The 24863-nt window shown below is 36.6% G+C and overlaps 1 protein-coding gene across 2 annotated transcripts; it reads left to right on the top strand.

Moving 5' to 3' along the window:
* The first annotated feature begins 1190 nt into the window (after positions 1-1190).
* On the top strand, positions 1191-23249 carry LOC105318194 (uncharacterized). Of its 2 annotated transcripts, XM_011415149.4 has the most exons (5): positions 1220-1709; positions 3214-3277; positions 5360-5991; positions 14901-14963; positions 20926-23249. In XM_011415149.4, exons 1-5 carry the CDS (start codon positions 1620-1622, stop codon positions 21052-21054), a joined length of 978 nt encoding a protein of 325 aa, XP_011413451.2. In that variant the 5' UTR covers positions 1220-1619; the 3' UTR covers positions 21055-23249. The 2 variants fall into 2 exon arrangements, with proteins under 2 accessions (XP_011413452.2, XP_011413451.2); XM_011415150.4 differs by lacking the exon at positions 14901-14963 and having other exon boundaries at positions 1191-1709.
* The last annotated feature ends 1614 nt before the right edge of the window (positions 23250-24863 follow it).

The following is a 24863-nucleotide window of genomic DNA, read 5'->3' as shown; positions in this document are numbered from 1 at the left end:
TTTAGGCGGTGCAGCCCATCAGTTTAAAATTAAAATTTGAAAGACATAAAACATAAAACTCATGCTTAACGTTTGTCTATTCATTTTTTTCCTATACTGTATACATGTATATATTTCATTGAAAACACGACTTTTTCTTAAAACGTTTCGTGATGTCATATTTTATCAGATTTTGAAGAAATTTATTTTGATTTAACAATGCAGCTAGCTAGATTCATTTTGCATTTTTGACTTTTAATTGGACCGGCAAATTATATAAAATTAACCAGGCAATCCTTTCAATTGTTTGATTTTTTTTACAACTGATTTATAAGATATGTTTCGTTTCTTATTCTTCAAAAATAAAAAAAATGAATGAATAACTAGTTAATAATTATTCACAGACAGGGATTCAAAAATGAGTTTTGTTGGGAAACTGTCACATACAAATCGTAAAATTTTATCATACAATATATGTAATTAATATTTGTAAAAATATTAACTCAAAGTCTTCTAATTGGGATAAAATATCAAATTAAACTTTAAAATATTATTCATTGATCATGTGTATAAAATCTATGTAACTGTTAGTTATAACATAGAAGGTTTGATCAATATTATTTCAGGAAAATTCTAATCGCTTTAAAATTTATTGGTATTACATTTAAATCTAAAGAATGATTTTCACGTAAAGGAATCTAGATATTTATTGATATACATCTACGCTTGATGAAAACTTCACACATTCACGAGAAATATCTCTCTCTCTCTCTCTCTCTCTCTCTCTCTCTCGTTTTATTTGACCTAATGCATAGTATTTAATATTACATATTCTGCAATTTGGCCTTTAGCCAAACACCACCATGCACAAATGACATAGTCCAATCAAAAATCAGTCCTTAAAATGACGTAATGTTTGTACTTTCCGTATACTCAGTAACTTAGCTCGATTCAATAAGTATGAATAGCATAATTCGAACGACAGTCTTAAAGTTATTCTCGCTTTATTCTATATTTTTTTTTAAAAAGTTATATAAACACTTCAACCTGTTAAAATGTGTTGGCTAAACGCCAAGAAAATAAATAGGTCTACTATGCCATGTGCGATACTGGGCGAGTTTATTGCAAACCAATCAGAATTTGGTAGAGTCTATAACTGGCTGCTGCATCGGGAGTCCAGCATATTTTAGAGCAGATGAAACTTCTAAATTTTTAGATTATGGTCAAGTATAGATTCAGCATATTGATTTTTTAAGCCTAATTTCGGATATTCTATGTCATTTTTCAGAAAGATTCTTTTTTAGGATAAAAACCGGCATGTTGACCTAGATTCGCCGCGTCCTAACATTCCCACTATTTGGATTCGCCCGGTGATTGATAAACACTGACATTTCATTTACAACGGTAGTACGAGAAAAATATTAGTATTTCAACCGAAAGAAACTTAGTATTGACAAAACCGGTAGCTGCCGTGACAAGTGTGATGATGCAGTGCTGAAATATGGAGGGTTTATTGTGTGTCTGAGTGTTTATTCTGAGCTTGTTGAGTTTTCTTCTAATGCTGACTGGGGTTATATTTTGGCAATTCGCCAGTGTAGGAGGTTTGACAGCAGAAAGCCTTTGGGACCCGGGCGCTGTAAATGACAACGGAGGGAGTCGACATGCTTAAGTACCTGACGCAGAAATTTAGATCTCAATCTCTAAACGAAATCCAATCCATTCAAAATAAGGTGAGTTTTATAATCTTCTTTGTTCTTTGGTCGGTTAAGTAGGTGCAAAATACAAACAGCTTTTTAAAGAGTTATTTTTATTCATTCTGAATGACAGTCGCTTAAAGATGTATTAGGAGATATACAAAGCATACTGCATCATTTACTTATTTTCAGTTATATTTTTCATGCTTTTATTTAAATTTGTAAAGGAAAAAAAATCCGCAATAATGCTTCCATCGTTGGTCAGAGTGCACTGACAGTGGCATTAAACTAGTAACCGAAACATTCACGAATTGCCCAAATACGATACTTATACATACAGACACCAAACAAATTATTCAAAGTAATTGTTAGCTTTTGGGTTATTATTTCATTTTTGTCCTTCATTTGACGATCACGCAATAAAAAAAATAATGTCAAGTATATTATATTTCAAGAAAATAAGAGGGTGGTTGTTATTTGGGTGTAAACATAATGTTTAAATTCTCTCCGAGTCTACAGTATGATTTGTTTTTGGTTGGGGTTTTTTAATATTTGCAATATTGGATTATTTATAATGCATGGTGCATATGATAAATGAACGTGAGCATACAGCCATTACCTGGTCTTTGATTTTTTAATTGTAAGCAATAAATCAGCGCTATGTCTTCTGCAGGCTAGACTCGCACATCCCACATCTTGGGTCTGCTGTCATGAAATTTATTTTCCTTGTTCAATATCGTACATCATTTGCCAGCTATCATGGGCACATAATTTCAAGTATTGATTGTTGGCCAGGAATGCCAGGCTTTTGATTTTAATGAATCAGCAGATGACTGTCCCCCACCCCCTTTGTCTGCCACGACAATGTCACCCCGTGGTGCACGCCAGCTGCACCAGATATAGTACTCACAAGCACAAGAGGCCCGCCAATTGCACCTCGGGGGGCTTTGAATGTAATTACCATGAGTACCCGGACGGACGCGTGCCTGGAATGGTATAATAGGAACGAATTGACTCTATATAGTATATATCTCATTACATGTATATATGTATGTAAATCATCTGGGTTTAGTATGCTTGTATGTGTTTGATGTCGCATTTGACACATGTACCTTGGAAATATCTATAGGGGAAGTAGCCTATATCACTGCTGACAAGCATTACACCGATCGCTGCCCATACATCAATCAGACGTATACGTGTTCCTCCTGTGTGTACAATCAAAATTATTAATATTCACAACAAACATTTCTATTTGGAAGATACCTTTATAAACATTACGATAAATTTTCCTTTGTAAAGAAATAAAATATCATTGAGTATAGGAGTGCACATGCCATAACACAATCTGTCGCCCAAATTCGTAATGCATTTCACTCCATAATAAGTTGTTGATAAAGATCAACCTCGTACATAAAAATTAACTGTATTATATACCGGTATTATAGAAATGACGGTGCATGTGTATTAATTATTATCGATGTTGTGTATTGAACTTGGACGGAAATAACCATGCATATTATGACGTCATTATTTTCAGGGTGACGAGGACCATGATTCGGGGACCGAGTCGGATGAGGACATCCACGACCTGGAGGACTTAGGTCAGCGCTTACTTATTTACTTATATCACTTGTTCATGAGCTGCACGTCTTGGCTCGCCTTGAGAATGTACGCGAGTATTTCATCAGCGCTAAAAATAGAATACTATATTTAAAAACAAGCGCTTAATATCACAGGGTTTGTTTTTAGATATATATGTTAAAACAAATTCTTATGCATGTCTTCGTTAACCGGTATTCGAAATGAATGTATTTACAGTGTTATCGTGTTCATCATTATCTAGGAAAAAGTCGCCTGATTAAAGGCAATGACATCGCTATTTTCACGAATAGAAAACTAACAGTAAATATTAGTTCTAGGACATGAAACATGATATAAGGGACCAAACACTCAATAAGTTCTATGTCCTGAGTCATTGCGCTCCAGGGCCGGATTTATACCTAACTGACCATCCACTTGGGTTGTGGCGTTTCGTTTTATTTTTGTTCATGCCATCAAAGTTTTTATTCGACCGTGATAGGTTTTAAATCACGATATTTGTTGCTACATATACATTTCAGTCCTGACTGAAGTTAACCTGCAAAATTCCAACATTTATAAAGAAAAAAAATGATTGTTATGAAAATGAATATGTGTGAACATAGACACACGGGCTGTCACACTGACCCTAGAGCGCAAGCGATGCGTGTAATTCTTGAGGGCACGTGCAGCAATTCACCCCTGTAAATTATAGAACAGAAGCATGTCTGCAAGAAACGCAGACACGACTGGTGTCATAAGTTATAACTGTCTGCTCGGTGGCACACATTAAAATTACGATACAAATACAAATGTGTATGAACTTAAATCTTTCTAACATTGAATTAAAATACAGCGATTTCTAATTAATTGTTACAGTCTGAGTTTTTCTGTGTTCATTTCCTGTTCCGTCGGAATTTTGCAAATTTTTTAATAATACACACGATGACTAAAATTAACACTAAAAAAAGGAAGAAAGGTTAAAAATTTGCTTAATTTCAGACTTGCAACGGGCTATAAGATATAAATGTTATGTATTTTAATCGAAAAAGCAGTTGCAAAATTAGTTATTGATAAGTATGTTATGGAACATACACGGCAAAAAGTGTACGGAGTTTTCTAGTGTGGCTCATTCTTTGTAGCTGATGAGCAATTTGGATTTAGGAATAAACAAACAAACTAGCTAAAGTCAGTCATTGATCTGTAATACAGGTATCAAATATATATATAAGTCACTAATTATCACGTCAATTTACTTCAAACTGCATTCTAAAGCCAGTAATACAGTTCATTTGTACCTAAGTTTAGTTAATTAGATTTTTAACAAATCCATGTCTGTGTGAGCTTAACAAATTGATTCTGATGACTTGGAATTTTTTAAGCAATCAATTTTACCTGTATATATAATGAATGTTAAATTTCGTGTCAGCTACAAAATCGGTAAAAAAGGGACTCTTGTTGCAAAAAAAAAAATATCTATTAACGACACTCAAATCGGCCTTGTGCGCACACGAATCCATTCTAATACAAACAGTAATTTGGATATAGAGCTTCTTATATATTTCCACCGACCGAAATTGATATAACTACTTTTATTGCTTCATCTTGAAGTGATTTTGCAGACAACCTTGAGCGTTATTGTTTGCTATTCATAGTCACTTCAATCATATTTCTTGATATTTCCATGAATACAAAATATATAACTCATTCCCTGATTATTGTGTGAAGAAATACAAACAAATCGGTCTTATACAAAAAAAAAGTGTTCCGGTCTTTTTTTTTGGGGGGGGGGGGGGAGGGGGGCTTCGGTGATGGTGGCAATTTTCTTTCTAAATAATTTTTATTTTAAAGATGAGTATACATTATTCAGAAATTTACAGGAAAAAGAACAACTGAAAATATAACTGAAAATATAACATAAATTAATGTATCCAAGAATGGATTTAATTTGGTGAAGTAGAGAAGATAGCATATTGTAGAAAGACTAAAAGTACATATACAACTCTATCAGTAGGAATGAAATGTCTGCTCAGCACTGTCGATTTGGCTGGGATGTCTTCTATTCGTGTTATATTTTACTTCATTGAATTTTACATTTGTTTCAGATGATACTGGTTCCGTTTGTTGCCAGCATTGTTACTGTTCTTGCAATCAAACCTCAATGTCAAGGACAACTCACGAGATAAGTGAACACAGCTTGGACAGTATTAGTTGTACCTCGGACTATGAGCGACAGAGCCTGGACTTTGAAAGACACAGCTCGGAAGAAGAACTGTCAACGATACACAAAGGAATAACATCGGAGAAACGGAAGTGGTCACACGCACATTTAGCAAGCTGTGACAGTACCGGAAGTGTAGATGAAGAAGTCAAAGAATTAATGCTGGAACCGCAACCGATCTTGTTCAGTTCTTCGCCGCCGAAAGACATAACCGTTGACTGTATTTCACTGAACCAAAATAACGAACAAATTTGTGATGAAACAATACAATTCATAGTTGGACCAGAGTCTCAGAAATCAAATTTCAGATCAGAAAACCCTTGTGCTGTAGTTATAACTAAAGACAAGAGAACGCACAAAGCTAACACATCACAGTCTAAACTAACGTACCCAAAAGGCACCGTTCCTATGTTAATTTCCCCAAGAAAACGCCATCGTAAAGTTTCCGTCTCAGACAACAAGAACGAGTCTTCGTCCACCATGAGACGCCCAAGTCTCGACTTCGAGAAAATGCAGGTTAGTTACTTATTATTTTCAACATCTTAATACCCCCAATCCCTCCCACCTGAAAACCGACGAGCTGTAGCAAATCAGTACATTTAGAAATACATGTTATGATACGTATTGGATCTTTGTCGTTGATTAGAAGATAACTTTATTTAAAAGAGTTAAAATAGAGAAAGAAACAGCTTGCTGATCCCAACTGCCATCAAATTCGTCGCTTAAATAATGTCCGAGAGAGAGACGTTAAAGTCTCCAATACTAATGAAAATTTATTTTTACGAGAAACTTTATCTCTTTATGGAAGATATGGAAACTGGGCTTAGATGTAATGTCTGGTTTTTTAACAAAGTAATGATTTGGATAATATCCTAGGCGAATTTTGGACATCTCTCGTTTCAATGCTTCACTTAAATTGATTGGGTAGGTGGAAACGGAAGGTTCGCTAAAGTATCATGGAAGAAAAAATGATGACAACAGCGGTCATGCAAATTCGCTAGCATTTTGCAAATATTGCAGATTATAATCTTTAGGTACCTAATACACCAGGACTCTCTGGAGAATAATAAAAAGCAACAATTAACGATTCCTGGATGGTTTATGTGTATCGGTATTGGTTTCCTCTACTTTGCCAAAGGACAAATGACATTGCTTCAGTTTTTCCCCCAATCAAGTCGTCTGTAAATTTAGGTCGGTAGTTTCTGAACTAAATGTAAACCCCCGGTACATATATCAACACTTTTTCCACAGAAAGTTCTGTACAGCTTTGGAACATGTATTGAATTTATGTACTCAAAGGCGTATTTTTCATCAAACGAAAGTTCATTGCCCGCTTAGTTTTTATCGGCCTTTGTACATTGTCAGCTATGAAAAAATAATTACGCAATGAATTTAATTTGTTTCAGTTGGTTTCCTATACAGACTTTGTTCAGCGTCAGATTCCGTTGCGCCAATATAGTATTTGATGATCGCTTGAGTCCTTAGAAACCGATAGGGCGTAACCATTTATTTGCTAAATACCACTGAGAACTTACTACCAACCTCAACAATATTCGTTTTAAAAGAATATAATGATGTATATTTTTCTGGCTGATAACAATCTTCCACGAGCGTGTATTTATTTTTTGGTATTGTTATTGTAATGTCTTTGTTTAGAGATCGCTGCGTTAGGTTAACCCTCTGTTGGTCCAAGGCCGCTGCACTAACTGCAAGCAGGCTCAGTCTTACAGCTTCACAGAGAAGTACCTCAAGTGCGCCCTAAGCACATTAATCCATGTGAGATAGCGCTTCGTGTCCGCATTAAATGATTGGAAGGAAATGGGGCTTTTAAAATATGGACCCAATAAGACGTACATCCTGTAGGGCCTGCTTAGTCAATTGTTCTATCAATATGCCACGGTACCAAGTACTTCTTTGTTTCATTCTTGTTGTTAGGGAACAACAAAAATGCCAACAAGCGAGATAATTTCTATCCGTTTCGTACCTTTTTGTAGTCATAATGTATCCCGAACAAAGTCTTTTGTTGCTTGATAACAAGAAGCATGTTTCATCAAAAGACACTACTCCGTTTCATACGTGCTCACTGCGGAGTCGTCGGAAGCGCTTTCTACGCTGTTTTGAAGGATTCTGAGGAAGCTAAAAGAAATTTTTAACAATGCTAATATTTATTGCATTGAAGAACCATTTGGCAACAATTCAGGGCGCTAAATCAAGCCTGCTCTCATCAGTAAGAGGGCCTTTTTTTCTTTTGAGAGCCGGCATTTCAACGCCTTTTGTTACTTGGTCTGGGTTTTTAGCCCTGTTCTATAGGAAAGCTATCAGCATCTATTAAATGATCGCTCAATGATTGTATCTCTCGGAGCTACTAACATGGCTACTGTAATCGAATTATGTTGTCGCCCTATAACCCTTACCATGTAGCGGCAAAAAATGAAAAGCGTGACATTCTAGGCTCTGAACAATCGCCGCCATATGAGCGTTTGTCCCGAAGGACGAGACCCGTTGACCAATTCAATCGGGTTTAAGGCTGACCATGATGAATTGAAGCTGGGCCTAGTTGTGACATATTGTACTCTTTGGGCTGTGAATTACCTAGATATGCGTCTAAATGATTGAACAGCCTTCGATGAATGTATCGATCAACTACGAATGAATAATTGTTGGTCCCGGAGAATTGGACTCGCGTGCAGTGTTGTGTGTATGAAGTAGATCTAGTCAAACAATTAGTTGGCGATTTCTGATTGATGTGTAAATGCCTGGTCTTAGCCTACAAGTGATCAGTGGCGACCGGGTCCAAGTCTAGCTCCCCACTACAAACGGTTTATTGTGATTTGATTTTTATTATGCGTGATCATGATGCCAGTGTCATATTCCTTTTTTAATAAAATGTCCAAGGATCTCATAAATAAAAGCTAGAAATGAATAACTTCCTGGTTACTCAGAAGTTTTACGAAAACAATAGAAAAAAGCAGTCCCGATGCAGTAATTTGATATGGTATATGTATTTTGAAATTTAACCAAATCCGGATTCTGATCATTTTTTTACTGGGGTTTTCCGCGTCATTGCTATACGAACTATCTCTCTACAGGTGGGGCATTTCCACGAAATCTCTCTATCACAAGCCATGTAATCTGTTATCATATCAACAGTATGCAAAAAGTCTCTGAATACGGCAATTGTAGGTAAAGTTCAAAATATTTAAACCTGCTCAAGCATATAGATACATGTACATGTATATACAGCATTGATATTTCGAGGAAAAGGTTGGAAATCAATGAAAAGGAGCAGGGGCAGTAATTTCTGAAAAGAAAAAGGGGATCTCTCCGTATGCATTGCAAGTCGAGGAGCACAGATTTACATGAACAATATATGAGAGGAACACCTGACCAATTTATCTAGATTGCCTTGATTATGGATCTAATAAATATTTTACCATCTTCGCTAGCCAAGGGTTTTCGGTCCGCTTTGCTCCCCATAAACCCTTGGCGGATTTCATTATGAAAACTCGGTGACAGGCTCCGCTTTATGATTGGCTGCAGCTGCGAGTAGCTGATCCAATCACAGTGCATGTAAATATAAACTTTAAAAGAAAACAACCGAGTACAGTGCTTCTTCAACGATGGTCTAACCAGATCGCTTTAAACCTACTGTTACCTACATGTATCTATTTTACTGGGATTGAACATGTAGCTCTACAAACTTGTCATGGCTCGCGTGATCAGCATGGGAAGTAAACATGGCAAATGTAGAAGTTGCCTATCCCGTTAGTATATACGTTTCTGCTTATGGTTATTGCTTTTAAAGATTCAATGATCTTTGTTTTATTTAATTTCTTTGGTCCGCAATATTCACGACAGCGATACCTGGTTTTATGGCATGAAAACTTTCATATACATATAAATCGGCGACTTTCTCACTCCCGGTCCTTACAAAACACGATGAATAAAACATTCTGTGCTTTCCCTTCGTTATTACTTAATTCGTATTTAACATGTTTAATAGCATCGTTGATTATGTTCCGACATTCGGTAGTCAGCATGTTTTTAAGTTGTATTAATACTGTAGTGTGTATATAACCCGTTGTTTAATTCGATTAAAATGTAAATATGCAAGGGGCGCAACTCAAGTTGCTCGCTAGATAGCGCCACCACATCACCGAGTTTTCGTAATGAAATCCGCCAAGGGTTTACGGGGAGCAAAGTGGACCGAAAACCCTTGGCTAGCGAAGATGATATTTTACCGGATTACATAGAAGGCGATTGGCCGCTATTGTGCATCATGGCGATGCTGGGTTTATTTCATCGACCGTTTCTGCTGATTCAGCAGTTGGCTTCGTGCCAAGAACTTAATGGTCAACAAATTTCTCTGAATGAGTGGTCATCTATAGGTATATACAGCGCACTAGCTCAGGGAAGATCGACAAGATAATGCAGAATTATAGATTATAAGGGTTTTTTCTTATTTTTCTGAAATTAGATGTACAGATTTGTTTAGCGAAATATCAGTTGTAGAGAAAAAAAGGGATCAATGATTCGATGTGGAAAAAAATACAAAAAAAATATTTTCCCTGTAAATATTCACAGTGAAAAGTTTGTGCAATAATGATTCAAGCCTAGGGGAGGGGGGGGGGGGGGGTCGTCATCTTATAAAAGTAACACTAATACTTGTACACAATGTATGCAATATGCAGCATCGATAAATACATGTATAAACCAATATCCAGTTAAACACTGAAACGAGAAAAGATGACTTTTCAGCTCCTTTCGCAACAGATGGGTAACTTTGTTGATGGTAACGCTGCAAGCGGATCTCAATACAATTTTAATTTGCCTTTCCTTTTAAATACTACAATTATTTTTTTTTTATGTTTGCATCCTATTTTTGCTTCATTAACCAGTTTAAAAAGTGCGGTACTTGATGAATACAAATTGGACCAAATTTGTAAAGCATTCGTTGCTAAAATAGATAGAGAATCAACATTTTACCAAAAAGCTTATCTTAGGCTAATTGTGGATCAATCTTAGGTTATTTAAGCTAATGGCTCAAAATGTGTTTACCTTAAAAGAAAACAAAACAAAAGTAAAATTCTTTCGAACATATTAATCCTTTTTTTAAGCCTTCACTCCTATGATTGCATTAAACAGAGCGAGAGTTGGTAATTACATATTGATCACATCTTCTTAAGGCATTGTTCTTGTCTTTTGAGGAACATATATCGCTTCTCCGGAGATCCAGCCATCAGCCAAAACTACAATGGATACATTGGGACCAGAACAGCTCAATGTTTGTTTGGGAGGGGGGGGGGACTGGTGTTTGGGGGGGGGGGGGGGTTGTATGTAAGCTTTATCAAGATAAATATGTGTCACACTGGTGTGCCATACCGGAACATTGCTTGATGTAATATTCACGTGAATGGCTCCTGTGTGATCGGGATTTTTAAACAATGAGCGTCAATTGTCTATTTTAATGATTTTTTTTTTTGGGAGGGGGGGGGGGGTGGGAGTGCTGGCCCAACTTACGGCTTTGTACAATCCCCTCCCATCTGGCGCGTAAATGAGAGTCAAGTGGACAATGGCTTGAGACAAACAGAAATGGGTGGTTGGTTAATTTTTTCTTTCAACAGATTTTTAATTCAAATTATTTTTAGGATTTTAAAGCAAACTTACAGTCAATACGGAAATACAGGCTTGTTCAATGTGTCATGTTAACCACTTGGGATGATGAATTTATTATCTGTGTACTTGTCAAACCACACATGAATGATTTTTATCTATATTTTTTTACTTAATTTTTTTTATATACAGTTATATATGTATTTTACTTTTGAAAAAGCTTATTATATGCCAACAATAAAGATAAATAGTGTAGGATCATCATTTGGACATTTTGATGACGTCATTCTTATTGTGAAGGCAGCTCTATGATTTTTTGACGGTTCATACGAGGGTCAATTTCTTCGATACTTTTGGCAATCACATTTAGCACGCTACATTGCTTGTTGGATAGGGTAAGCATGTAAACTAAGAATTAAAAGCAAGAAAGACGCTCTGATTTACAAGCCAGGCACATCATCCAGATTAGATCCCATGCACAGCGCCGTCATTATACCTCAGTAATCAAATTGAGGCTGTCATTCAGCAACAGAATATTTTCTACACAAGATTGTGGGCTCAAATTTTCATATGGTAGCCACTGTCAGCATACCTAATCTGAGATTAGAAAAACCGAGAACACATATCGAATTTAATCAACTCGAGACTTGCTGTACGTTGTTGTCAAAGACATGCTGTAAGTTTTTGGAGAGGATTTAGAATTACAAGTATTGCAAAGCACTAAAAAGGCTGCACCAGATTCATCGTTCTTCTAACGATTTTTGTCTAATAAATCGTCAATCCAGATCCATCGGCGGTGTATAATTTGATGTCGGTAAAACCATTACATGAAGAATGAATGGTTTTAATTTCATTCATAATGACACAAGATTACAGCGCTTCTACAGAGCACAACCAAGTTCTTGGTAATTACTATCGCCGAGTTTGAATAGCCAGGCCTGATATTGGCAAAGGAAAGTGCAGATGATTGACTTTTATGTAAATAGAAATCATTTTCTGTAAAATGGTGTCAATTCATAAGCAATGCAAATTTGAATTGGTAATAAACAACGGTTGATGACGGACGAATGAGTTCACTCAGCGGGTACTTTTCGAACGTATTTTCGTTTGACCCTCGCCAAGTCTCGTTGGATCTCGCCTATCACCCGCGAGAGATTAGTTAGCTGTTGGTAGCGTAGAGGTGTGATCCGTGTCGTGCGGAGTGTCCCAGTGCTGGCCAATTTCCCGGAAAACAGGGGGTTGTAAATGACAAAGCCAATGATTAATTCCTACATGCAGAAAATTAATAAAAAACGTTTCTGGCGACTTGCATCAGCCGAGGGAAATGCTCGCTCTCTTACATGGGTATTTTTAAGGGACATGCTCTGGTGCCGTCTGCCGCTGTATGGTGACGTCGCGACTGACGTCAATTTAATATTGCTGTAAATGATTGGAATATTCGCGTATCTTTAGAACCCTAATGATTACAAGAACAGGACATTTTTATGATCGAACAACAGGAGAATCAAATGCTCATGGTGCAGGCCGAGCATAAACAAATCGCCCACCATTTTGCGAAACAGGGTAAAATGAATATTTTAAATGCGATTCCTATAATAACTCAAAAGCATTCACAGCACCATATTAGAGCTGTTACCGGTTTAAAGGAAAATTGAAAAAAATATTAGTATCCATCATGTGTTGGCGTGTGAAAAACCAATCTATTACAATTTACAGACAAAGAAATAAGACCTCCCCTAGTTACTTGCTTTGATTAACACCTCGCCGACCTTTCAAGGCGAACAGAATTTGACTCGGGAAGCAGATTGAAATCGCGACAATTCATTTCCCTTTTACCAATACGCTGGCATTTCGCTACAGTCACCAGTATGCAGCAGATTTTGCCAAGACATTTATGTCTTGCATGTGGTTGGACAACACAAAGAAGCACTCTCGAGCAAAACCTCTTCATTTATCCTTTCATTACGATAAGAAGTAATATTCTTACTGTACATGTACATTTATCAAGAGGGGCATGTTTATTTATGAACAGAGCTGTGCGATTTATTGGTATGCTGCAATAAACCAGCTACAAAACCTTCTCTCTTACGATAACTTAACGTAATGAATGAATGGAAATAAAGCAGGCACAATTCGTTATATTTCTCAGTCCTAAATATCACCAGAACTGGAACCATCGTTTGCTGTAAGTAATCATAGGGAACTCACTAAGTAGATACGAAGATGAAAGAAGTCACCCCTCTGTAAATCAAGAGATTGCGCTTTATTAAATCCAAGGATTTTGTGTTCATCCTTCATTTATCACAAACCAATGTCATTCATAAGAAAGCGAGCGAAAAATTACACCTCAAAACACATTCTTGCCCATTTGGATATGAAAAATGTAAATAGGAGGCTTTCGATTAATAAATGGAAACCGCCCTGCACGAGGTGCACGGATCCTTTCTCATAAACAAGATGTAATGCTGTATTTTTATGTTGAAAGAAGATGCTAGTAAAAGTTATACGAGATCCAGCGGGGGAACGTTCGGGCTTACTTACCAATAAAACTAAGCAAGATATTCTTTAGTCCAAGCAAGTTCCTGGAGTGACACTCATGACCGGCCCCCGTTTTATGATGATTGAACCTTTGACTGTAAATGGAATATTCCCGTCTTGGAATAAAGGGAATTCCGCAAACTCCAAAATAGCTGTTTTCTTTCGTATAAATGGAGTCTTTATGGAAAATAAATTCTCAGCGCCCGGTGAGATTTTTCATTTGAGATACATCTTAATCCTCTGACTTGGCAGAATACGGTGCATGATAAAGGGACGAAAATGCGTCCATCAGTCGAATGAAGTAAATACATATACAAACTTTTTTTGATATATAAAACTTCAACACCAGGGACCTCTTTAATATATTTATAACATGTAAATTCTTCATTTAAAACTTCCTTCAGTACAAGTGATGCTGATACCGGCATTTTTCTAATAATATTCTAGTACACAATGGTTACTAAATGCACACCCGAAGCGTCAACCGACTCTTGACGCTTCGTGTGTGAATGGTAAGTTTGCTTTTAATTGACAACAAACAGGGCTACTCGGTCTAGCGTTGCCTGTTTGGTATCAAACAACTGTGTAGTCATGCATTGTTTGAACTAAATGAAAGCGAATCGTTCACCGGCTGATCGGACTATCGGAACGACGAGCGCGCCCGATACCCTGACCGCCAGAATGTTCAACTCAAGGCTAATTCTAAAGATTTGTTTCTTTTGGCAAATAAATATTTAGTCCTTGTATCAGCAAGCAGCCCTTTTGATGACAGAAAAGCCGTTTGTAAGTGCCATCAGATGCTGGGCTCACATCTGTATCAGCTACACGGCTCATAGCGGGGAGAGTTGGAACAAAAGGCCCCTTATATCATTGGTTTTCTCGAACAATGCCAATTACGCTACTGCAGTGGAATGAATTTGATAGAAATCTTATTCATTTGACTACAGCATCTGATTCAAGGGAAAATCGTCTCCACTATAATGAGCAAGAGTTCTCCAAGCCGTCCGTCGACAGTAAATATCCCGAATCGAGCAATTTAATGGCAGTTGTGGAATCTGCCGCTTACTGTCCCTTCTTTCTTCGTTTTTTTTTTCTAATTTTTTAATTAATTTTGTAAAATGATGGGATTTTTTAATAATATATTCCACATTCTCCTATTCTTTGCAAGTAGCTGCATTTATTGTTTATGTACATTCTTAAATGTTTGGTGTGCTTGAGGGTTTGATTATTATTCTTTAAGCCCAATCTGTAAAGAATCTTTCATATCTTTTTAGAAAAATGCGGTGAAGAAACAATGTGTACACAGTGTTGGCAAAGCGAAAGTCGTTAAAATCAAGGTAAGGGATACATAACATGTTCAAAAAAATTACCACAACTATAACGTTTGTACAGTGAAACAAAAATAGAATCTGGCACATTTTAATCAAACACATCATTTTTGGATTTACAACGTGTGCTGAAGTATTCCATGTCAGCAATCCCGTGAATTTCAAAACATTGCCCAGGTCTGGGGATTTAAAACATAAAAGGTGTAAACACACATAGGAACCAATCGAACACGTGTGGAAGAGATATCAAGTTAATTGCTCAGTATTTTACCTTTTACCCAATAAATTTAATACGATAAGATCTCGCCATATCAACCCCTCAATCAGCATCGTGCAGTTGTTGTAGATATCAGCAGACCCTGGGGGCCGAACGAACCTGCTCAGTGCCAGAGGAGAAAAACCGCGCCAAACTGCAGCCACGTGTTGTATGAAACGCCGCCAAGCCAGTCTTATGTTTTTATGACTATTAGCGTGTTCGTCTTCAAATTAAACTAGTGTCAAGACCTTGAATGCATGCCCCATAGATAAGCGGCATGGTAAGATGTTTGAGAACAGAAACGCTTGGGAGATGGACTCCTTCCAGATCCGCGTAAACGTCGAGTAAATGCACGAACCAGAAATTATAGATCTTACAATGGCGGTTGTAGCCGCTTTAAATGCGGTTTTCTTTAGTACAGCTTTGTCGGTTTTAAGTGTATTTCCTTCTTTAATTGGATTCCAGTATTTTTGAGGAATGACTTCAATTCTGGCTGCAGCGTTATTGTTTCTCACCAAAGCCTTAGCAACGTATCTGCCACGCAATCTTACAGTAATATTACTGATTTGTGAGGTTTTGTTTCCTCTAAACGTCGCATTAATCTGATATGCAATCTTCCGTTGTTGCAATTTGATAAGTATTTGCTAAGTTACACAAGACAGATACCGGTCCCTGAGTTACAATTATATTCAGAGAACTGACAAAGCAAGAATTCTCGCCAGTTCTCGTCTGTCCCGATTATTGTACGAGATCTCTGCATCTTCCTCCTCCTGCCAATAGCTCAGTGATATAACAAGTCGGCCATAATAAAATGATTCGATTGTGCACTTATTCAATCATTGCCAAGAGTCGCAGAAGTGCATGTTCTATCGTATTGAAGAAACAAGGCTATCGTAGCGAAGAAACAAGTTGTTTCGGGGTTGACCCTTCAGGTTAGAAGATAAAGGGTATATATATATGGTAAATCTCTGTGTGTATCTCTTTCCCTACATCAGATGGACTGTCCGTCTTCCCTTCGCCCATTGATTCGTCCATCATCTTTGTCTTGCGTTTAGTTTTCTATTGATGTAACCGTCCGAGTCGAGAAGTGAGAAGAACTTATTAACAGACCGCTGATAGCATCGGAGCGACACTGCCAAAACATGCAACAGAAATGTGCCAATGTAATGTTTTGTAGATGTTCACGAGCAGTTTCCCACGCTTTTTCCTGGCAACCGTTCAGGTTATTATAGGGAGCTGGAGAGAAACAGACATAAACCTCCACGTTTTGACAATCCTACCGCGTGTAATTAATTAATATAATCAACAACGCTATGCTTATTTTTTTCTGAAGTAAAAAAAAAGGTTTGATTTATTATGAGTTATTCAAACTCTTAACGTAGATCCTTTGAGGGCTTTTGGTTTCTCTCGGTAAATAACTTCAAGCAGCGTTCAAAGTCCTTCCTAATGCCTCGAGTTTCTTTCAATATAAAATACATATTTTTCATAAAAGTTTCAACATGCTCTTTATATTCGTTGATGGACTCAAAGGAATGTATATCTAAGATATAGCACGTATTCAATATTATATCCCTTGTGGAGGGTTTAGGTTTGACATTTAAAAAAGGTTTCTTTTCTGTATTCTGGTTGAATTTCATTGGAGACGTAACATGGTTTCTACGACTATTCTTGTCGTTGCTTTGCATTCTGGAATTTTTCAGATAATTGATCAAACATTTAGAGACTTTAGTGGAATTTTTGTTTGTAAATGCAATTAGTAAATACTTGGTTAAACAATGTGTCTTTTCTTTACCTTCTGAGTCGGGATGGTTCGTGCATGATTTGGGTGAGGACATAAAGGGATATACACTCTGCGTGCCCCGTATACCTCTCAATTATCAAAACTCGCGTGTATTCTAGTCATTAGAACGTGCAAGAGGGCAACGATATGAAATCAAGAAGTGCATCTTTAAGTGTGAAAAAATTATATGTCGAAGAAAACGAGAGATAAAATGTTATTGCTTCTTCCAACCTGAATGATTTAATTATGAAGAGTATGCATTCTATCAAGTAGGTTCATTTCTTTTCGCGTAGTCCCAAATTGTTTCCTGGTGATGAAGTCAGAATGTGGTTACAAACCATGTGTTCCCAGTGTAAAAGCTAGGATTTGTTTTCGCATATATTGTCCTAAAACAAGCAGTTCTATATTTCTTTTTTTTATCTTGCATCTTTTATCTCATTTTGGATGATAGTATACACAAACAATGCCGTTCTTTATATCGCCGCACTTAAAACTCATCTGGCTGGATGCCGACATTCCTGTCATTTGTGTGCTGGATTTTACATATATACGAGACATGGAAGAGCCATCTACTATGTTTTTTAAAGCGTAAAGATATTACTCGATTTATTTTCCTAAGTAAATTTAAAACCAGTAAGGTAAATCCGAGCGGTTATAATTATCGCTGAAGCCGGGCTTCCGTTACTTATCGGGCCGTGGTTGCATGCATTCTACGATGTGCTCTCTCAAATCCCATCATCATTAAGACGGTTTAATGAGTGTATTCCAAGTTTATTGATGGGTTTATCTTGCTCTTTCACAAATTGACATCATACCGACTGTTTTCTTATGAGGAACATTTTTTGTAAGTCGGTCGATTGTCGCCATATTCCGGCTCTGAAATGGGTTAATTTGATTTTTAATACTTTACAGATTTAGAGATTGTTTTCTTGCTTTATGTGTCTCGGTATGAAATAAAACCTTCGAGAGCAATTCGAATGATAAAGGTCACCCATTTTCTTAATGTTTGCAGTCAGATGTTGCGAGGTTAGATACCATGTAAACTACTTCCAATTTGAATCTCGGGTGATTTCATTGAAAGCGGTTGTTCTTATTCTTAGAAAACCGCGAGTTCCATGCGACAAAGGAGAAACGGAGAAAATCGCTGCTTTTCATTAAATCGTGTCCAGTTTGTGACAATTAGAATTCCCATGTTAATCACTAGCATCGCTTGGGCTTGATTCGGTCTGAATATTACAATGTTCCCCTCGTTTCCGGCGTTGAAGGAGCACATGCTGTGTAGTGAGGCGATACAATGACCACGGCCAGTTAAGGAAGTTTTGCAAGGCTTCTCTGATTAAGTTATAAGGAGTAGCGACAGCGGCGATGGTCACTCTCTGTAAATGGTTTGTAATTGGACGGGCCGCGGGCAGACTATCTTCAGCATGCAAACCGAATTGATGGCCGTCCTTATCTAGCAAATGAGCTAAATTAAACCATGATAGGGTACGGACATTGGAATGAGACATGTAAAAAGAGGGAAAGGTTCCCGGTGCTTTGTCAGGAATTGTACTTCAGCAGTTAATCTAAATGGATTCCGCGCGATGTATTTTGTTCGTTAATTATTCAAGCTTATTAGTTAAGGTAAAGAATAATTGAATATTTCAAATGAAAAAAAAAATCAGAAACAAATCTCTCTTTCTCTCTCTCTCTCTCTCTCTCTCTCTCTCTCTCTCTCACACACACACACACACACACACACATTAATTAGCTTCGTTTATAACAAAGAAAACTACAAACAGCTTGGAATATTCCTTAAGGGAGTAATAATTTCAATTACCTTGGATACATTGAAATGTGCATGACAGGGAGATTGCCCCTTGGCATTTTCCCTTTATATACTATTGCTCTTGAGGATCTCAACGCTAACCGTCTGTTGACCGGATGTTCAAAAGAGATGTTCCGGTTAATCGGCCTGGCCTTAATAGGAAAATTCTTCAAATTTTCTTTATCGAACATTACTTTAACAGTCTTTCAGAGGAGAAAATCTGAATGACTATGAATAAAGTTTTGATTTTTTGCTTTTATCATATTCGATTCGTTTCCGGTAACCGATTGATACTTAGCCGTTAAACGTTAGGTAATTGCGGGAAGCTGTTCTGGTGGGGTTCTTTCACCTTTTTATCACGAAAGCTACATTTGCATGCTTGTTATCGTGAAGCAATTTCTAGGACAAATAAAGAGGTGAAATGGTCTGTTAAAAGTGTGACACTGATTTTAGACCAATCACAATGCCTATAGCTTTTTAAACGTTAAATGATTCTTGAATCTTCACCACGTTTTAATTTTTGCTGTTACAGTAAGTAGAAGGCTCCTTTTGATATCATCTGAACAAGGCAGCGCTATTGTCGCTTTAGCTTGAGACAGGTGGTCCAAGTCACGCTAGTCTGTATCTATGGTCGAGATGCCATTCCTCGTCCTTGGTTATTTACATTTGTAAAGAATTGCCGCCCAACAGATGGTTCTCTCATCAGCCACCGCCATCAATTCAGTCAGAACGTAAGGGTCAGATCGACTGCATAATTTGACCCCCTTAATAAATATCCCTAATGAATGCAGCAATTGTCACGTTACTTTGAAAGTAAATGCTCCCAATAAAGCTACTTAAAAGCGGAATATTGTACTTTTTCTTTGTTTTATCGCCCGTTAATGTTTTTATGAAAATTTCCGGCTATTTGAAAAAAGGGGCAGTATTTTATCATTATTTATCAAGAAAATTACAAACAAAATCTTACGGCTACAAACCTTAAGTGTGGCTTTGTTGTTGTTTTTTTTATTTATTTATAAATTTGTTTATATATTTATTTTAACAAAAACATTTTAAAAATATTAAAATTTAAAAAAAAAATACAACTTGCTCATTCAAGAGTAAAATATCTTTAGAGACATTTGGGAAATAGCAATGATGGATTGACGGATAAATATTTGATGGTATACGGGTATGAGACATTGCTCTACATATTGATGCTAGATCAATCCAGAATCACTGCAGATCGCTAAATAAAGAATTTCTTGAGGGCACTGCCAAGAGTAGGTACCAGCTGCGGAGACTGTTCCTAATTTATGGCGCAATCGAGCGGCTCGTGACAACTTTCTCACGGCTATTTCTTAGCTTGTTTTTATATCCTTCTGTTGCAAAATCCATTTATAATTTTGGCAGGCTTCTGTATAACTCTAGTGTTTATATAAACACAGACACAGGGAAGTTATCGTTTGATGAGGCTTTCGGTTTTTGATCACAGCAGTATGTAGATTAGTGGTTTTAGGGTGTAATTGAATGTGAACGCTTCAGATGCGTGCAAATTGATACCCTCATTTAGCATTGGTTTTCTCGTCATTGAGGCAATTAATTTCAAAAAATTCTTCTTTTAAAAAATATTTTGTCTTACATATGTAGCTTATTTTTCCTCATTATTTGTGAAAGAATATGTCTTAGAATTCAATTCGGCATCAATTTAAGCGATTGCATCTAGAAGAACTCATTAAATTGGCCCCGACTTTACAGATTAAATCGCTTTCCAGAGCAGTTCCCTCTAATGAAGTAGTTCTTTGATGTCCCAGACGCGTCCCAAGGGGTTTAATTTCGATAGCTTCATCAGTCATTTTTTCGTCATGTGTCATTAAATACCAGTATAAAGTCTCAGTACTGTAATTTTACAAAACAAAACCAGGGAAGTCGATTAACCACCCCAGTCCAATCGAACCACGTATATCATGGTCTTTCTCTCCGTACTATGTTAAATATTTTTACCAAACTTACTATAAGTATCTCTTTCCATACACATTATTTTTTTTATATATATTGGGTTTTTTGCGATACTTTTGGAATATTCCGATCAAAGGAAGAAACATGTAAGAAAGACATTATAAACATTTTCTTCTCTCTTTCTTTTCAGACCGTAAGCGGAAGCAATGCGGTGACTTCAAAATGTTTGTCGGACCCCGCCATATTCTCCTTCCGGTCCATAAGTAGCGTCCGGTTCGGACAGCTTACTCCCGTGGAACAACCGCCATGTGCGTACTAAAGATGGCACTACCGTGGTGAATACGGAATGTGATCACAGATATGGACAAATATGATGCAGGGGACACAAAATAGTGCGTTAGGTAGTGTTGGATTACAATGCTTATTATTTCTCAGGCAAAACTGTTTTCCTCAGGAAAAGACGAAAAGTACAACGCGGTAGGGGACGGAGGGACAAGATGTGTGTATGAAAGAGAATGAGTGCATAGCTCCGGACTACGGAGAATGGAGATGTTGTGTTCAAAGACAGGTCGTTTGGTGTTTTTATTTTACCAAGAACAACATAATTATATTGATATCACAAGTGACTTGAAAATGGCAAACTCTCATCGTCAACCTGTGTACGCGTACTGTGTGGTTCACATCAGAATCTTGCCATGCGACATTTATTTTCATATCCACTATTTAAACGCACAGATTTCTTTGTAGGAACATTTATACATTTTATGAATGTGTGTAAAAGCGTAGTCCTCCCCACATTTTCTACCTCCAATTACTAGAGATTACTATATGTAGATCATGTCTTTCCAATGTTGTATTACCACTTTGGTCACCTTATTGACGGAAGTTCCATACAACCTCTAGTTTTTTATTCCCTATATACGTCTGTGTAACTCCTTTTTGTATGCTACTTGATGTGATGAAATGGTGTCATGTTGTGCATTAAGTATCATTAATTTTCTTCATTTCCTGTTTGAAAGATCTGATATTGCACAAAGTAATCGATTGTGTCGCATGTAATGTGATACCTTGCAATAGCGAGAAATGGGAAGGGGTCCTGATAGAAACAATGAGACGGCCGATGTTCTATATATTAACATAGGTATAGGTTTGCATCAATCATGCAGCTGTTTGAAGCCATTATACGCATATCTACGCCGAATCTCCAATAGGATGCAACGGCGCAAAACGCAATTATTATATAGTGATACAAGTTATTCGGATACATCTGGAATGATCGTTTTTACTTTAATTGCTGAATTGAAACATTATCATTCACTGTGTCATTCTTTATCGATCACTGCAGAATTGTTCACTGCCAAAATAATGGCCTCTTCCCCCCAAAAGTCACTTGGTAGTACCCTCAATATCTAGTAAACGACACGTGACTTTTCCCGTCAGCAGTTGTCCAGATCATGATGACCTGCCTATGACATTTGTGCAATAATAGGACTTTTCCATTTTATCCACCTTTTTTGAGCCGTGAAGTGGCTATCGCTGGTCGATCAGCCATTCTGTGTAAAACGGACGCTTCTCCATGTCTTTTGATATAAAGAACCCATAGCATGCGAGAACGATTAGAATAATCTGTTTTGTTTTTATTAAAGACGCACAATGTATATTTTGTTTGTTTGATACGTTCAGGAAGTCGGCGTAGATCTGTGTGATTACATGACGTTTGATGTTGTCGAGTTACATATGTACTATTCACTGTGTAGGTGGGCCGCGTTCTTTATCACAGCGAGTCGACACAGCTCTTCGCTCGCAGCACATAGAGACCACATAGAGAACGGTGTGTATAGACGCACATAAACAAATATTATCCACGTCTCTTTATTTAGTTTTATTGATACTAATCAACTTAAGTAGAAAGTGTGATCAAACGCCAGTCTATGACCCGTTTGAAATTATTTTCTTATTTCTTTACATATCAAAAGTGTGATTAGAGCAATCATCAAGTTGAACAAGCCGGTTCTAAACGGGGATAATTCAGGAAACCCGGATCGAAAGCAATTTTCTGGGTAATATACATGAATTAAAGCCTATCATATACATGTTTGACAGACTTTGAAAATATCGATATCAAAAAAACTATCATCACGCCTAATGCTAGGACGGAGATAAAGGGAAAGTGGTCGTTTAATTTCGCGCCATTGTTCAGCACGACCTCGTTGTCGCGATGAATGCTCTGGAAATCAAAAGGATCCGCTACAAATAGCTCTTACGTAATATGAATATGAGATAAAATATTTTTGTAAGCATTTTCTCTCTACTTTGGTAAGGATATAACTATTCCAATTACGAATGGCAAAAGTACATACAGTTAGGATATATGGACTTTGTACCTGTCATGATTGACTATGGTATGTGTATAGATATTATTGTATACAAGTTCTTAGTTTTTGTGTACTTTTTTGAACAAAGTTTCCGACTGCAATGCAAGTGAATGAAACGTAATAAAAAACTAAAAATTAACTGTGTTGTTTTTGGCTAAACATTCAAATAAGAGTCATTCTCGTTTGACTCTTGACAGGTATTATGTGGCTTTATAATGCCCTTCACAATAATTTCCTCCTGAATCTTGGAAAAATTAATGATGCCTGAAACAGAGGTGATATTTGAAGAAATTTAAAAAGTAAACCAATGAAGCAATGGTGAAGAGGTTCAAGAACACTTCGTCAGTTAATGAGAGTTCAATCAACTGTGTCATCTCGAACGACCATTTTTAAAAAGTCATTTATTTTTTCCAAAGGTCGTCTTATTCGTATATAAAAAGCATATATAAAATAACGTGCATAAGTAATACATTTAACAGCTATACAATTTTTACGAGTGTAAAACTCGAACCACTTTACATTTGATGATGCGTAAAGTGTTCCAACCCGATTCAATTGGTAACCATTAAAGTGGCCATTAAAGTAATTCCTTAAATGTACAAATTATGACGATTGGTCATGGACGGTAGATGTACCACATCTATTACAATGAATAATAACCGATTGTTGCATAATAAACTGAATGACGATAGGTAAGATATGGCTCAAAGATGTAATTATGCATTATGTCCTTGAAAATCATTACAAAAGTCAAGGTCATAATTGTATGTTGAAAGGCTAAAGGCAGAGAAAAATCTGAATGAGAACATGACTCTTGTACGTAGGAATGATCGGTCTGTGATATTATTGGTCAGCTTCATGGCAATGTAATACAAAATCATTACATGCAATTAAGGCAGTCCACGCATGACTGGGGTGAATTCAACAATTTTGATTTATATAAACTACATTGAATACCTATTTTAAAATTATTATGAGGCTGACATAAACCAAACTCAGGGATATGGACGCAGTCAATGAATGAACTTTTTGCACTTGGAACTTTTTAAAAGAGTTGTCTGCCCCTTGCAAAAATTAGAAAAAATTCAATTTATAAAAATATGTACCGTAAGTTACGAATTTTTTGGCATTTTCAAAGAAAGGGAAAGCTTTTGCAACTTTTTAACAAGAGATTTGTGAGAAAATTATTTGCATATAAAGATATATTTAAAAATGCATTTTTTTCCCATAGACTTCAATGTTAATTTCAAGATGTGATAAATTTGTTAATACTAAAATTTTTTAAATAACTAAAAGATGAATCTTTACTATTAAATAAACCACTAAAATCACACTAAGATTTTAGTAATCAACCTTGCAATCTATCAGATATGAAATATGATAGTTATGGATGGACTACATTAACATGATAAATAGGATATATCGCATTGTTGTGTTGATTTCCAAAATGACAAGAAATGAATGAACTTTCCAACTGAAATTCTTAGGATTGTAAAGAAAAACATGATTTGAATCATTATGTAATATATATTGTTTGATAATGTATGCATACATGTTTACACTGTCACTGCATATTTAACAAAGCAGTGCAAGGCACAATGCGTGCCAGTTGCTTACCAAGCTGAAGCTAGCAGTCACTAACAGCAGCCAATAAGACCGTAGAAGCTAGCAGCCAATAAGGAAATTCATCAAAGTACTGAGAGTACTCGAACAAAAATTTTTATTTTACTTAATTATCGACATATTTTAATTA

The sequence above is a fragment of the Magallana gigas genome, chromosome 6 (assembly GCF_963853765.1).
Source record: "Magallana gigas chromosome 6, xbMagGiga1.1, whole genome shotgun sequence".
In the NCBI taxonomy this organism is placed as follows: domain Eukaryota; kingdom Metazoa; phylum Mollusca; class Bivalvia; order Ostreida; family Ostreidae; genus Magallana; species Magallana gigas.
This window is presented reverse-complemented; position numbering and strand designations above follow the sequence as displayed.